The 16,048-nt window shown below is 43.9% G+C and overlaps 1 protein-coding gene across 1 annotated transcript in view; it reads left to right on the top strand.

Annotated features, from left to right (window-relative positions):
- Positions 1-16,048, top strand: part of LOC115117082 (kinase suppressor of Ras 2-like) — an 86,720-nt gene that overhangs the window by 23,239 nt on the left and 47,433 nt on the right. Inside the window, exons 4-5 of the mRNA XM_065026080.1 lie at positions 1,793-1,828; positions 2,182-2,725. Coding sequence (XP_064882152.1) covers positions 1,793-1,828; positions 2,182-2,725 — 580 coding nt within the window. The remainder of the gene's footprint in view (positions 1-1,792; positions 1,829-2,181; positions 2,726-16,048) is intronic.

Raw genomic sequence — 16,048 nt, 5'->3', positions numbered from 1 at the left:
TCTGGATTTGATCCAGCAACCTTTCGGTTACTGGCCCAACACTCGGCCACCTGCCGCCCCTAGGAAGCTCTGTTAATATTTTAATAAAGCAGTTGCTAAGAAACTAGTATGGTTGGTAAATTGAGCCGTTACAGAGCCAAACATTTTCATGTATCTGGTTAGACTTCATTCTTTCTCTATATCCCTTCCCCTCTCTAGCCCTGACAACAGTATTACAGAAACCATTTCAAATGATCTTTTACTAAAAGACTCCAAGGAAATGGATACTCTAATATACTCTAGAGAGGGATTATTCCCACTGTTCATTAGTTACATGGATGTTTGCAGACAATATTGGATTATTCAGGTCCTGTGTGTAATTTATGCCTGGGCTGTAATTTGATCAGAATCACATGCTTTGTGTGTGTGTGTGTGTGTGTGTGTGTGTGTGTGTGTGTGTGTGTGTGTGTGTGTGTGTGAAGAAGGCTCTTTGATGATTTCGAAACATTTCAAGTGAGGAGATGCCAAACGTTTTAATATCCAGTGTCTTGTTTGCCATACGTTTTTGCAGATGAAGGATGCTTGAGGGTGGGTCATCCTCCCCTTCTATTCCTTTCTGAGCAGTTAAGGAGCGCTTCGTTGGTCTCTTTTCCTGTTGCATCCTGGTCCTGTCTGAGGAGTTTGGTGCACTGTGCAGCACACTTCAAATCTGTTTCAGAGACCCATCAGTGTGTGTGTGTGTGTGTGCGTGCGTGCGTGCGTGTGTGGCCTTGTGTAAGTGTGTGTGTGTTTAAAGTACGGGAAGGAGGCTGGTCCGCCTCCAGGAGAAAGGAGAGCAGTGAGGTCTGTCTCCACCCCAGGACCCTTGTACTCTAGAACCCCATATACAGATCTCCTCCATCATCACAAGTCTCTCTCATCTCAGTGGTTAACTCATTTGGCCCTGCTTATGCATTAAGTTGATTAATATGCAACACCATGAGTACCTCATGTATGTTGAGACACCACTGATAGTGGTTGTGTGTAGGAGATCCATGCAAGCAGACAGTCTGTCAACTGTAGCCTATATGATCTGATAGGAAGCTTTCCATTGTTGTTATATGTTGTTTATCTGAAGAACAGAGCATGACGTATACCATGAAACTAGAATGACTAACTCTTTGACGTCACCCGCAGTTATTGAGGGATGTAATTTGACAACCAACCAATCTCCCATTGGACACATCCCCGAGGACTCCTCTAGTGTACATAAACTGTACTCTCATGTCCCCAGGACATTGTCTGTCACTCGCTGTGTATATGTGTGTGTGTGTGTGTGTGTGTACTGTCCAGGGGTGTGTCTCAGTCAGACACAGAGGAAACATGTATGTGATGTCGTCCTGAAGAGATACTTTGACCCCTGACCTCATACGAGAGGCCTTAAGACACTCAGTCGCTCACTTGTGTTAATGCCGGCCTCTCCCTTTCCTTCTACCCATCTCCTCTCCTCTCCTCTCCTCCCCTCCCCTCCCCTCTCCTCTCCTCACTACCTCCCCCCTCTATATCATTCTCCTTCTCTCCCTCCAGAAGTCTCTGGTGGCCTTGTCTCAAAACATCCCAGATATGAAAAAGTCCTAAGGAGTTCATAGCCATTAGTGTTATTGAACTGGATCAGATAATGTTGCCAGAGTTTTGATGCTGATTACCACAATAGCTGGGTCTCTAAAGGGCAGTGTGAGAGAGGGAAACAACAAATTATCAGGGTACTGCAGGGTATTTTATAGATCTTTTTATAAAATCTATAAACTTTTGTTTCTTTTTCTTTTCATTCCAGAACAACTTGAGGATGAGACATTGCCCAATAACGGAGGTGATTATTTCCATTTAAGCTGAAAATATAATTTCTCTCTTCACTGCTATTCCAAACCAAACTATTCTGTCTCATTTACTCATGAACATGAACCCCCAGCACGAACCCCCATCTCCAGCTTCTCATCTAATGTTTAGTGATCAAGGTGGCTGTGGTTCGTCAAGCATCACTGTCCTCTACTTCTCTCCTATCTGAACCCCATGCTACATTGCATCTGCTCTCTCTCTTCATCAGGCCATTGTTTTTTATAATGAAATATTTGTTGTATTATTATCGTTAAATGAGAATAAATGTAAATGACCAGGTGGTTGTTTATGTTGTTTGTAACATGTTCCTCATTCTCCCTCCTCTAGCGGGCAGCCATGCCAAACAGGACTGGTCCATCCAGTGGCCCACCTCCGAGTCCGGCAAGGAGAACACTCCCTTCCCCTCTCCCGAACCCAGCCAGTGGGTCCGCTTCCAGCTCTCCCAAAGCCCCAAGGTCCAGGCCAAGTACAAGCCGCAGCACCACAGCCAATATCACAGCCCCCAGGCCTTGCTACCCTATCCATACGGCCCCTATGTCCAGCCAGACCGCCTCACCGTGGACAGCCACCTGGGACTGGGGGCCTTTCCCCCCATGGACACGGGCCACCGCTCCCTGCCCCCCTCGCCCCGCCAGAGGCACTTTGCCCACACCCCTCCCCGGACTCCTCTGGTGGTCAACAGCATGACCCCCCCAGGCACGCCCCCCATGAGGCGCAGGAACAAGGTGAAGGCTCCCGGGACGCCCCCACCTCCCAGCCGAAAGCTCATCCACCTGCTGCCTGGCTTCACGGCGCTGCACCGATCGAAGTCACACGAGTTCCAGCTGGGAAATCGCATAGGTCTGGAAGCAGCTGACATTCAGACACCCAAGTGAGTCATTTGACCTTTGTTTTATCTGAACCCTTAATACTGCTTTCACATAGAATTGACCATATTTTACTGTAAAAAACATGTTTATATGACCCGCTTACAAACAAGCCCATTTTTACCAACTTCTTGCCTGTGTGTTGTTTTATACCTCTAGTGGGGAATGAGTGGTAGTAGTGGAGAGGGGTTTATTTTAATAAATCTATTGAGAATATACACCATCCAAAATAAATCCATGATTCATTCCTTTAGGCAGGTCCTAAGAAACACAAGACGAATACAATGTGTTTTCAAAAGAATAGAATTACATATTTTGAGATAATCAGGCCTATGTTATGAGTCCGTGCAGCCATTGCTGCGCCATCCAATTGAAATCAATAGGTCGTTATTTTGTTAATTAAACAGACAAGACACACCTACCTATTCACAGTTAACACACATATGTACAGTACCAGTCAAAAGTTAGGACACACCTTCTCATTCAAGGGTTTTTCTTTATTTTTTACTATTTTCTACATTGTAGAATAATAGTGAAGACATCAAAACTATGAAATAACACATAGGGAATCGTGTAGTAAACAAACAAGTGTTCAACAAATCAAAACATAAGTAGCCTCCCTTTGCCTTGATGACAGCACACTCTTGGCGGAGTGATATTTTGAAACAGAGCCCAATCTCATGCTTTTCTTATCCACGTTTCATCTCTTTCCTACCCTCCCTCCGCTCTGTTAGGAAGCAGGCGTAGGGTCTTACCTTCAGCATGATACCCATAGAAAAATAATAACAATCCTATCTTCAAAAGCATGTGAGTCTCATTCTTATTTCACAACCTCTGCAGGCTTTTGGAGTTGCCTATATGCGATTGAGCAAAAAAATAGGCCTACACTTGATTTAGGCTACATTATAGCACGCTAAATGTTTCTAATCAGAGGTAGATGAGCAAGCGAGCTACCACCTCCACTTATTTGCCCAGCCAGAAAACAATTCAGTGAATCAGTCAAACAAAATCACATTGATTGATTATCAGACGAGTCAGTCAAACAAAATCACATTGATTGATTATCAGACGAGTCAGTGAAGTCACAGGCTTTTGGTAGGTAGTAGGCCTGGGCTAATAAACGACTGTGAGTGAAGAGCAAAGCAATCCACCTGTTAAAGTCCAAAATGTTGAAGTAAATGATTCAACTTGACAAGATGATCATGAGCCTCAACTTTTTCAAATCCTAATTGTAGCCTTACCAATATCCAAACATAGATTTAGTAAAGATGAGTTCCCACACTTGTCTCAAAGCAGGGCGATGTCGCTGTCCCAATCAAAACGGTGTTGAAATTATCATCTAGATGACCACACATGGGTAGGCTATTGCTTCAAATGTATTACAAGGAGGATTGGATGACTTTGGTAGTTTCAGTCAGCAACAATTTGATGCCTTCAATTGCATTAGCCTACTTTATTCCAATATTTTCATCATTCGGTGATATTTATTCCCTCAGCGATTCTTTATGGATCAACGTGGGTAATAAAGCAGTGCATGTGGTGGGTTATGTGAACAGATGGGTGAAGTGACTTCCCTCGCAAAGTTTTACAACTGGCAGGAGGATGGTAAACGGGCGTTGCCTTAGCAACCGTCAAGACTTTAGAAGCTTGGTGCGTGCCAATGCCGCCTCAGCATTGCGGCTATGTTTCATACAAAGCCGCAGGCAGAACTTTACTGAAATTATTACTAGGTCGTTTGGCGGAAATGAAAGTTTTGGCTTTGATCCCGGCAATACCTTTCAGATATAAAGAAAAGGCGGGGAAAAGTTGGCAGTATGATGAAGTTAGCATCTTAGTATGAAAGGGATATTATTAGAATCCTCTTTTGCAAGGACCCTCCCCCACCAACAGACCCACCTGCCCACTGGCCAAATGATACAACAGCCATGTTTAGTGAACTGTCAGTAATGGGACCTGTTGAATGAAGTGTGAAGTGTTTGGTTTTTGGGGGGCTATTGGTCTATTACAGTAATAACACTTGTCTGGTTGTGATTGTGGAGCAGTTTGTTTGTTGTAACAAGTTTGATTCTGTTTGTTGGGGGACAAGGGTTCTCACGGAGTTTGTGGATGAAGAGAGGGAGAGCTCGCAGTCGGTACAATCAAACTAAAAGCGTAGACATTTGTAAACGAGTGTTTAGAGTTAGGGTTGTTCAACTTCAACCAACTGTTTGAGGCACACTTTACACTTTCAAAATCTCATTTCTAATACAGCAAATCTATAGAATAAGGGGACGTTCTTTAGAAGACAGAGAGGATAGTCCCAGGAAAGCATCTCCATCTTGAAACTGTTTTATTAAACTAAGATTGAGATTAAGATAGACTTCTATACAAGAGAGAGGAAGAGGGTAATCATAGGAAACATTATATTGTCTCTAACTGCATTTAATAAAACAGTTAGAGAATAAATACAAGCTAGAGCTGCTTTTCTGAGAGTGCCTTCTCTCAATGAACTCCATTTAGTCCTTTATCTTCCTGCCCGAGGCAATCAGTTTAATTCATTCAGTTTAATTCACGTCCACTAGCGCCCGTAGAGAAACAATGTCTGTCAACAGAACAGAGATAACAGTGAAAAGTGCTGAGTTCCTGACTGAGCCACTGAACCAACTGTGTGTCTCATCTGGTGAAATGTTGATCAGATCAGATCAGCCTGTTTCCTCCAGGCCAGAGAGGGTCCACCCCAGTACCTCCAGTCATCAGGAACCATCAGGAGTCAGGAAAGGAGAGCCCCTCGGGAGACTAACAGTCATTTTTATAAAACTATTAGATTACAGTGGCCCATCGCTGCCTAATTGGCAAGTTATTATTTGAAGGTTATTTTCCTGCCATCTGGGTTGGGTTCTGCCCTAGTGTGTGTGTGTGTGTGTGTGTGTGTGTGTGTGCGTGTGTGTGCATGCATCCATGTGTGTGTGTGCGTGCGTGCGTGTGTGCGTGCATGGATGTGTGTGTGTGTGCATGTACTTGTCTGTCCTGTGAGGTAGTGGATGAACAGGCAGTGAATAGGGACTCAATCAGCATTAGATAATTGATTACCGGTCCCTGAGCACTGACAGACTGCAGGCTCAGTGTTTAGCCCTCTAATCAATGACCGTTTTAGTACTGGCCTATGCCTGGAAAAGCTAGCACTCATCTGGACACAGTGGATCTTTCACTAACTCTCCTTGGGTACCCCCAGCCAGTTCCACTTTGCTTATCTATTCCTGAACTAGCAAAGCCTGATTCAACTAATTAACTTATCTTGGTTTTCTTGAAGGTTTTGGAAACATAGGCCTAGTGCTATTCCTCTACACGAATATATACCTTCCTAGTATTGAGTTGCAGCCTCACTTCATCAGGCCATGGGCTCTACAAGGTGTCGAAAGCTTTCCACAGGGATTCTGGCCCATGTTGACTCTAATGCTTCCAACAGTTGTGTCAAGTTGTCTGGATGTTCTTTGGGTGGTGGACCATTCTTGATACACACGGGAAACTGTTGAGCATGAAAAACCCAGCAGCGTTGCTGTTCTTGACACACTTACTACCATACCCCGTTCAAAGGCACTTCAATCTTTTGTCTTGCCCATTCACCCTCTGAATGGCACACATACACAATCCATGTCTCAACTATCTCAAGGCTTAAAAATCCTTCTTTAATAACCTGTCTCCTCCCCTTCATCTACACTGATTGAAGTGGATTTAACTGGTGACATCAATAAGGGATCATAGCTTTCACCTGGATTCACCCGGTCAGTCTTTGTCATCAAAATAGTGTTCCTAATATTTTGTCCACTCAGTGTACATGGTTCAGCTGACTTGTTTCTCCTAATGTTGACTACATGTTTTGTTCCATTATGTTTAATTTGTTCTTTAGAACAGTAGGGGCACAACATGGCCAGATACAAAAGCTGCTTTTTCACTGTCTCATTTCCAGGTGTTAATACACTGCATGGTTTTTGCTACTGTTACCACAGCTTCCTCATTCCTCACCTTCTATCCTTAACATCTGAAAGAGCTGTCAACAACTCTCAGCTCATCCTGTCTTTTTTAATTAGAAAGTTGTTATAGCTGGTTTTTCACTTCATGGTTTCTCCTACTGTTACCAAAGCTTCCTCATTCCTCACCTTATATCCTTAGTGTCTGAAAGAGCTTTCAAAATGTCTTACTCTCAGTCCTAGCACTGGAATGGTAGATGTGCAGAAGATGAATGTGCAAGTAGAGATACTGGGGTGCAAATGAGCAAAATAAATAAATAAATACAGTATGGGGATGAGATAGTTGGATGGGCTGTTTACAGATGGGCTATGTACAGGTGCAGTGATCTGTGAGCTGCTCTGACAGCTGGTGCTTAAAGCTAGTGTGGGAGATATGGGTCTCCAGCTTCAGTGATTTTTGCAGTTTGTTCCAGTCATTGGCAGCAGAGAACTGGAAGGAAAGGCGGCCAAAGGAGGAATTGGCTTTGGGGGTGACCAGTGAGATATACCTGCTGGAGCGCGTGCTACGAGTGGGTGCTGCTATGGTGACCAGTGACCTGAGATAAGGCGGGGCTTTACCTAGCAGAGACTTGTAGATGACCTGAGCCAGTGTGTTTGGCGACGAGTATGAAGCGTTGGCCAGCCAAAGAGAGCGTACAGGTCGCAGTGGTGGGTAATATATGGGGCTTTGGTGACAAAACGGATGGCACTGTGATAGACAGTATCCAATTTGTTGAGTAGAGTGTTGGAGGCTATTTTATAGATGACATTGCCGAAGTCGAGGATCGGTAGGATGGTCAGTTTTACAAGGGTATGTTTAGTAGCATGAGTGAAGGATGCTTTGTTGCGAAATAGGAAACCAATTCTAGATTTAATTTTGGATTGGAGATGCTTAATGTGAGTCTGGAAGGAGAGTTTACAGTCTAGCCAGACACCTAGGTATTTGTAGTTGTCCACATATTCTAAGTCAGAACCGTCCAGATGCTGGATGGGCGGGCAGGTTTCAATAAGCATTTTTCTATCTGTTCCTGGTTCTACATTCTTTGAAAGGAGCATGCTTATTTAAGATGGTGAGGAAGGCACTTTTAAAGAATGACCAGGCATCCTCTACTGATTGGGTGAGGTCAATATCCTTCCAGGATACCCTGGCCAGGTCGATTAGGAAGGCCTGCTCGCTGAGGTGTTTTAGGGAGCGTTCGATAGTGATGAGGGGTGGTCGTTTGACTGCACGAGCTGCTAGGTGACCAATCAGTTCACCTATGGGGCAATCAGTTCACATATGGTGTCCAGGGCACAGCTGGGGGCAGAGGGTGGTCTATAGCAAGCGGCAACGGTGAGAGACTTGTTTCTGGAAAGGTGGATTTTTAAAAGTAGAAGCTCAAATTGTTTGGGTACACACCTGGATAGTAAGACAGAACTCTGCAGGCTATCTCAGCAGTAGATTGCAACACCGCCCCCTTTGGCAGTTCTAGCTTGTCAGAAAATACTATAGTTAGGGATGGAAATTTCAGGGTTTTTGGTGCTCTTCCTGAGCCAGGATTCAGATACGGCTAGGACATCCGGGTTGGCAAAGTTTGCTAGGGCAGTGAATAAAACAAACTTAGGGAGGATGCTTCTAATGTTAACATGCATGAAATAAAGGCTTTTACGGTTACAGAAGTCAACAAATGATAGTGCCTGGGGAATGGAAGTGGAGCTAGGCACTGCAGGGCCTGGATTAACCTCCACATCACCAGAGGAACAGAAGAGGAGTAGAATAAGGGTACGGCTAAAGGCTAAAATAACTGGTCGTCTAGAACGTACAGAACAGAGAGTAAAAGGAGCAGATTTCTGGGCACGGTAGAATAGATTCAAGGCATAATGTACAAACAAAGGTATGGTAGGATGTGGATGCAGTGAGGGTAAACCTGTGCTTAGAGTGACGATGAAAGAAATGTTGTCCCTATAAATATCATTTAAACCAGGTGATGTCACCGCATGTGGGTGGTGGAACCAAAAGTGTTAAATAAGGCGTATTGAGCAGGGCTAGAGGCTCTACCGTGATATAAGGCAATAAATACTAACCAAAACAGCAATGGACAAGGCATATTGACGTTAGCGAGAGGCATGCGTAGCCGAGTGATCATAGGAGTCCAGTGAGTGGCTTCAGGCAGCTTGCGGGCCGGGGCTAGCAAGCTAACAGAAGGGCCTTGGAGGGTCGTTGCGACGGAAGAAAGTCTGTTGTGGCCCCCTCGTGCTATTACGTCAGCAGACGGATCAGCAGGGCTCCGTGTGGTACACCAGGCCAATTGGCAGAATAGGTATAGAAAGAATTTGCCCAGTGGGCCTCTTAAGCTAACAGTCCAATGTGTTCTGGACAGCTAGTAGGCCGCGGCTAGAATGCTAGCGGATGGGATTTCAGGGGACGAAGCGACGGTGGAGCCAGTTGAGAAAAACCCCATTGGGCGATTCACGTCGTTAGTGGCCACTCGAATAGCAGCTAGCTAGCTGCGATGATCCAGGTGAAGAAGGAAAAGGTTCGGAGCTTGCGGTAGGAATCCGGAGATATGGAGAAAAATAAGTCTGATTTGCTCTGGTTTGAGTCGCGCTGTGCAGACTGGCGAGAGTTGTCTGTGCTATAGATGGCTGATGACCGCTAGCAGTGGCTAGCTGACTACTAGCTAGTAGCTAGTTAGCTGTATAGCTTCTGTTGGGGTTCTGGTTCAGGCAACGGTTCAGACGATGGATCAGCAGTATGGTGGGTATAGTGGCCAAAGAATTTGTCCGATGGGCCTCATAAGCTAACAGTCCGATGTACTTTAGACAGCTAGCGGGCCGTGGCTAACTAGAGGCCAGTTAGCTGGTAGCCAGTTAGCTGGCTAGCTTTTGATGAGTTGATGAGTTCTTAATTAAGTATAAAAATAGCAGATCCGTACCACATTGAGTGAGGCGGGTTGCAGGAGAGTATATTCAGTCCGTAGATAGAAAGTGATATTAAAATATTAAATATATATATATACGGGGAAAAAACAATGTTTACAAGTGACAAGGGACAGGAAGGGACAAGACAAAAACAAGACAAAAACACACGACTGCTATGCCATCTTGGAATAAGACTGATTAACCTCGCCATGTTCCTACTGATGGCATATCTCTCTAGTGTGTGTGTGTGTGTGTGTGTTAATGAGATGGTCCTACTGATGGCATATCTCTCTAGTGTGTGTGTGTGTTAATGAGATGGTTCTACTGAGTACCAGTAGACGTCAGTAGAACTGAACTGAGGACCAAAACCAGACAGCTGTTTTGTTATCTGTGAAATCTTTATGCACAGTATCCTGGAAACAGCAGGGAAGATAATGGTTGTGTTAGGATTCCCCTTTCGGTTGATTCACCTATAGAATGTTAATCACCTTCTAGAACCATCCATTCTCTAACAACAAACCTGCAAAAACAACAGTTCTTTATGTATGGCAGTGTAGTTCTGTATGGGCAATAATGTCAATATAACCCTTAATCCCTTTATCGTGTGCACAAACCCACAAAAAGTATGGATAACTTGTTGGCGTGTTGTGGCTCATTGCAGTGTGAAACTCTGGGAATAGCTTCTAGTCTGAACTTTGTGACAGGTGGACTGATGCTGGAGAGTTTGCTGGGTGGGGGACAGAAGGCACTGAGCAGCCTGTCTGCTGTCCTAACAATGGGGACCTTCTGACAGCCATGATACAGTTGAAAAAACAATAGACTTCACAATCCTCCTACTGCCTGTGAACAGTGAGTTACCTCATCAACCAGCCATGATGAAGTTACCTGAATGGCTTCCTTCTTATTGTTTCCCCAAAGAGGGTAGACTACCCAGTTATCCATGAGTGGCCAAGAACCATCTGTTTTGGTCTTGGTTATGGATGAACGTTTGGAAAACTTGCGGTGTTCGAGTAGTCAAATTAATACCTTCCTCTTGATCTCATTTGAACGGTTGTTTTTAAATGTCAACGACTAATTAATGATCTTCTCAGCTGCTGCTAATGAGAAGTGTTGAGAAATTAAAGGGTTGAAAGGCAGTAGTCTAATGACAGAACAATTTTATAGTTTGGCTTCAATTTAGATGAAGTCTAATTAGCTAGTTTCAAGTATATTCTCTATGCAGTGAGTGGATGACCATTAAAAAAAAACGTCACTAATTTGTTAGAAAAAGAAAGAAAAGAAATCGACAACAGCAAGAAAAAGGTAACTGACTAGCCTTTCGCTGATTTGATAATTGGTATTATGGAAGGAGTGTTGCAAGACTGACTTGTCTCCTTCTTAATTGACATATTTACATATCTTGGGGACAGTTGATGAGAATATGTCTAGAATATAATAAATATAATCTCTCTCTCTCATCAATCACTCACAGGCCAATTACACTGGATTCATGTAATTCACCAGCTTGATGCAGTAATCAGTTATACTCAATCAATCAATCAATCAATCAATCAATCAATTGTTATTCTCCCTCTCTCTTTATCCCACTCTCTCGCTCCCTCTCTTTCTTCTCTCTCTTTTTCTCTCTATATCTCTCCATCTTATTATCCCTCTCTTCTCTCTCTCCCTCTCTCTCTCTCTCTCTCTCTCTCTCTCTCTCTCTCTCTCTCTCTCTCTCTCTCTGTCTCTCTTGCATACACAAAATCAATTAAATCAACATTTACTTCTTTCATTTTTCACACAATGAACAGGGCTTCCCTGCATGATTAGCTGTGCTAATCTCTATTCGGTACACACTCAGTCAGGGAACAGAGTATATGCAGAGTATCACATTGGTCTACTCTACCTTTCCATTAGCCATGCCTCAGGCCACTAACCCCCCCCACCCCACCCCAATAAATCCAGTGCCTCAGGTACCCACCACCACTTAAACCTCCAATGCCTCAGGTACCCACCACCACTTAAACGTTATCGTCCGAGGAGCAGGAGTGCGACGGGCGGGAGGTGCGAGTGCCTATTAATTTTGCTAACGTTGCCTCTCTCGTCTCGCTGTCCTTTTCAAGGCGTGTGTTTCTCTCTCAGTTCAAGTGGTAATGGATGAGGCTCGTTGGCTATGGTAATGAGGAGCAATGTGTGTTGTGGAAAAGGCCACAGAGTTTTCTCTGTGGAGCCATCGAGTCGCATCTCATCTCCAGAAGTGTTGTGCTGCTCGTTGGCTTTGTTTACCAGTTTGAAACTTTGTTGGTGTATCACTAAAAGCGGCATTAAAAGTTTGGGGAATAACAAACGGAGAGCAGACATCCACCACCACCTAGTTCAGCTGTGTTTAGGGTTAGATGTGTGTAAATACTTCTCTGTTTAGGAGGTGTTTGTGTTATCTCAGTCCTCTAAAGGAAAAACAGAGAGTTTGTCATCATGCAGCTCTTCCCATGACCGCCTGCTTCAGAAGGACGATGACCTTTACCTCCGTTTTTCTTTTCTCCTCTGTGTTTTATTTTTTACCATAATTTCTGTGTTATGCTTCTTTATGAAAGTTCCTATCTCTCCTCACACTTCTCTCTCCTTTAGAGGTGAATGTTAAGCACTTTCTTATGGAATTTGATGTTTTGCTAATAAATAATAATAAATAATAATAATAAATCATGCAGCACTGGCGGGAGGTAAAGGAGGAGGGGGGATGGAGGAAGAGGAGGAGAGAAAGAGAGGGGGGGGTGCAGAGAGAGGAGGAGAGAAAGAGAGGGGTAGGCAGGCTAGGCTATGATTCACCCACTACTTTGTGCCTTCTTTCAGGGTAATTCCACCATGGACAACTTGAGTGGAAAAATGTCTATTCCACAGCCAATTAGATTTTTTTTTGTTTTGATAAAAATGTCTTATATAGTATGATATGATTCTCTCAATATGTTTTTTAATTTATGTTTTACAGTGATCTGTGAAATTCCCCCATTTCAGCCTGAAAAATACATCTTTATTGGATTTCTGTTCAGTGATGCCATGGGAGCTGTATACCCAAAGATCTCAACTCTGTCAGATGCTCTAGGACAGGGTTTCCCGAACTTGGTCCCGGGGACTCTGCACATTTCGTTTTTTGGCCCTAGCACTACACAGCTGATTCAAATAATCAACTAATCATCAAGCTTTGATTATTTGAATCAGCTGTGTAGTATTAGGGTAAAAATAAATACATTTGCACCCCTTGGGGTCCCCGGGACTGAGTTTGGGAAACCCTGTCCTAGGAGGGGACGAGGAAGGTCGTGCTGCTCCAGAGGATATACTGTGGAGATGTACAACAGCTGATCTAACTGTTTAAAGCCTCACTTTGTACAGTGCCTTGCAAAAGTATTCATCCCCCTTAGTGTATTTCCTATTTTATTGCGTTACAACCAGTAATTTAAATTGATTTTGTATATGTATTTCATGTAATGGACATACACAAAATATTCCAAATTGGTGAAGTTTTATGAAAAATTCAAAAACATTTTTTTGCTGTAAAATGGTGCCTGCATATGTATTCACCCCCTTTGCTATGAAGCCCCTAAATAAGATCTGGTGCAACCAATTACCTTCAGAAGTCACATAATTTGTTAAATAAAGTCCACCAAAGATAACCCTGAAGGAGCTGCAAGCTTCACAGCGGAGATTGGTGTATCTGTAAATAAGACCACTTTAAGCCGTACACTCCAGAGAGCTGGGCTTTACGGGAAAGTGGCCAGAAAAAAGCCATTGCTTAAAGAAAAAATATAAGCAAACACATTTGGTGTTCGCCAAAAGGCATGTGGGAGACCCTCCAAACATTTGGAAAAAGGTACTCTGGTCAGATGAGACTAAAATTGAGCTTTTTGGCCATCAAGGAAAACGCTATGTCTGGCACAAACCCAACACTTCTCATCACCCCGAGAACGCTAACCCCAAGGTGAAGCATGGTGGTGGCAGCATCATGCTGTGGGGATTTTTTTCACTGGCAGGGACTGGGAAACGGGTCAGAATGGAAGGAATGATGGATGGCACTAAAAACAGGGAAATTCTTGAGGGAAACCTATTTCACTCTTCCAGAGATTTGAGATTGGGACAGAGGTTCACCTTCCAGCAGGACAATGACCCTAAGCATACTGCTAAAGCAACACTCGAGTGGTTTAAGGGCAAACATTTAAATGTTTTTGAATGGCTTAGTCAAAGCTCAGACCTCAATCCAATTAAGAATCTGTGGTATGACTTAAAGATTGCTGTACACCAGCGGAACCCATCCAACTTGAAGGAGCTGGAGCTGTTTTGCGTTGAAGAATGGGCAAACATCTCAGTGGCTAGATGTGCCAAGCTTATAGAGACATACCCCAAGAGACTTGCAGCTGTAATTGCTGCAAAGGGTGGCTCTACAAAGTATTGACTTTGGGGGGTGAATATTTATGTACGCCCAAGTGTTCAGTTTTTTTTGGTCTAATTTCTTGTTTGTTTCACAATTAAAAATATTTTGCATCTTCAAAGTGGTAGGCATGTTGTTTAAATCAAATGATACAAACCCCCCCAAAATCTATTTTAATTCCAGGTTGTAAGGCAACAAAATAGGAAAAATGCCAAGTGGGGTGAATACTTTCACAAGTCACTGTATATACTGTAGGTGCCATATTATGCCATTGTCATTTTTTCTTTAGCCTATATTTAACTAGGCAAGTCAGTTAAGCGCAAATTCCTTTTTTACAATGACGGCCTACCCCGGCCAAAGCCTCTCCTAACCCGGACGACGCTGGGACAATTGTGCGCCGCTTTATGGGACTCCCGATCACGGCTGGTTGTGATATAGCCCAGGATCGAACCAGGGTCTGTAGTGACGCCTCTAGCCACTGAGATGCAGTGCCTTAGAACGCTGCACCACTCGGGAGCCTCTAATAGCAGTGGGAGTACCATGTTATTATAGGATACTTTGCTATTCCACTGTTCTTACATAGGCGTTGTTCATGATATCTAGTCAATTTCATATAAACTGCACTGAAAGTGCAGATACGCTTCCTTTGTGGAAACAGAAGCTCTAAATTCACAGAGAGAGATTTATTGAATGATTAACTCTTAACACCAATGCAGCTATGTGTTCATGTTGTTAAATATTCAATTCCTTCCTAAAACCAATGTCCGTTTCACCTGGTCAATACATTGACATATAGATCAGAGCCACAGCTAGTTCCCGGACAGACACATCGATGCTTTAACACATGACCCCTGACCTTTTGGTTTATTAGTGACACACACTACTGATCCATCCCTTAAAGAAGACACATCACGCTTCATGGACAGTCACATATGGTGTGTGTGTGTGTGTGTGTGTGTGTGTGTGTGTGTGTGTGTGTGTGTGTGTGTGTGTGTGTGTGTGTGTGTGTGTGTGTGTGTGTGTGTGTATGTATGTATCTCCTCTTGGTTCTCGAGGAAAGCTCATCCATGTTAATCAGGTCTTTGGCCCCCTGCTAATAATGACAAGTCAGGTGAAAGGGGGTGTCAACGTGACCCCCTCATGCACGTATGCGCACACACACACACACACACACACACACACACACACACACACACACACACACAGACAGACAGGCAGGCAGACAGGCAGGCAGGCAGGCAGATAGACCGTACCTTATTCCGCTCTCAGTGTGTCCAGAGGTAATGAGAGCTCAGATGCCTCTCCCTGCGTCACACCAGGAAATTGGAGGCATGATTCTGAATTTATATCAGTATTTAGGAGTGTGAGGCTGTGCTGGACCGAATGCCATTGTTGCATAGTTGATTTATTAAGCCGTGATGCCGGAGAAGGGGTGAGGGGGGGTTGAGTGCGGGGCCAGAGGGGGTTTGGGTGGGTGTTGAGATTACTCTTGAGAACCCCAACGGGAGCTTGGATAGCCATAACAGAGAAGATTGAGAGGCAGCGAGGGGGAGTTGGTGGTCTGATGCCCAGGTTCGCTGTTCAGTACTATTTCCTTTCAGCCGACTACCTAGACATCAACTCTATCAGTAATTTACCTCGCAGGCCATAGGTGGGATTTATCTCCTAGATGTGTGCTTTGGCATTGAAATCATCCCTGAGAGTTTAACGGCATCATCTTCGGTTGGTTTTGGTTCCATGGTTCTCAGACCCTTTGTTCCTCTGGTTAGTCTCTACTGTTCTCCGTTTTAAAGTACCACTGAAGGAACATGGCTATGGGCCAAATTGCTTTTCTTGCATCTACCAGCATTTTTTTATGTTAAGGTTTGCTCATTCAGGGGTTAACGTATGGTTTCCTTTTGAAATAATAGGAACTTCAATGTGGATCTACCTAGGAGGAACTCTGGCTGAAATGAATTACACTCTCTCTGTGTTATTTAACATGGAGACATAGTGTGGACATGTCTGATGTTTGATCAGACCATGGAAGTATATTTCTTTAG

This window comes from Oncorhynchus nerka, linkage group LG13 (assembly GCF_034236695.1).
Source record: "Oncorhynchus nerka isolate Pitt River linkage group LG13, Oner_Uvic_2.0, whole genome shotgun sequence".
In the NCBI taxonomy this organism is placed as follows: Eukaryota; Metazoa; Chordata; class Actinopteri; order Salmoniformes; family Salmonidae; genus Oncorhynchus; species Oncorhynchus nerka.
The sequence above is the reverse complement of the archived record's forward strand: the minus strand, read 5'-3'. Positions and strand labels throughout refer to the sequence as shown.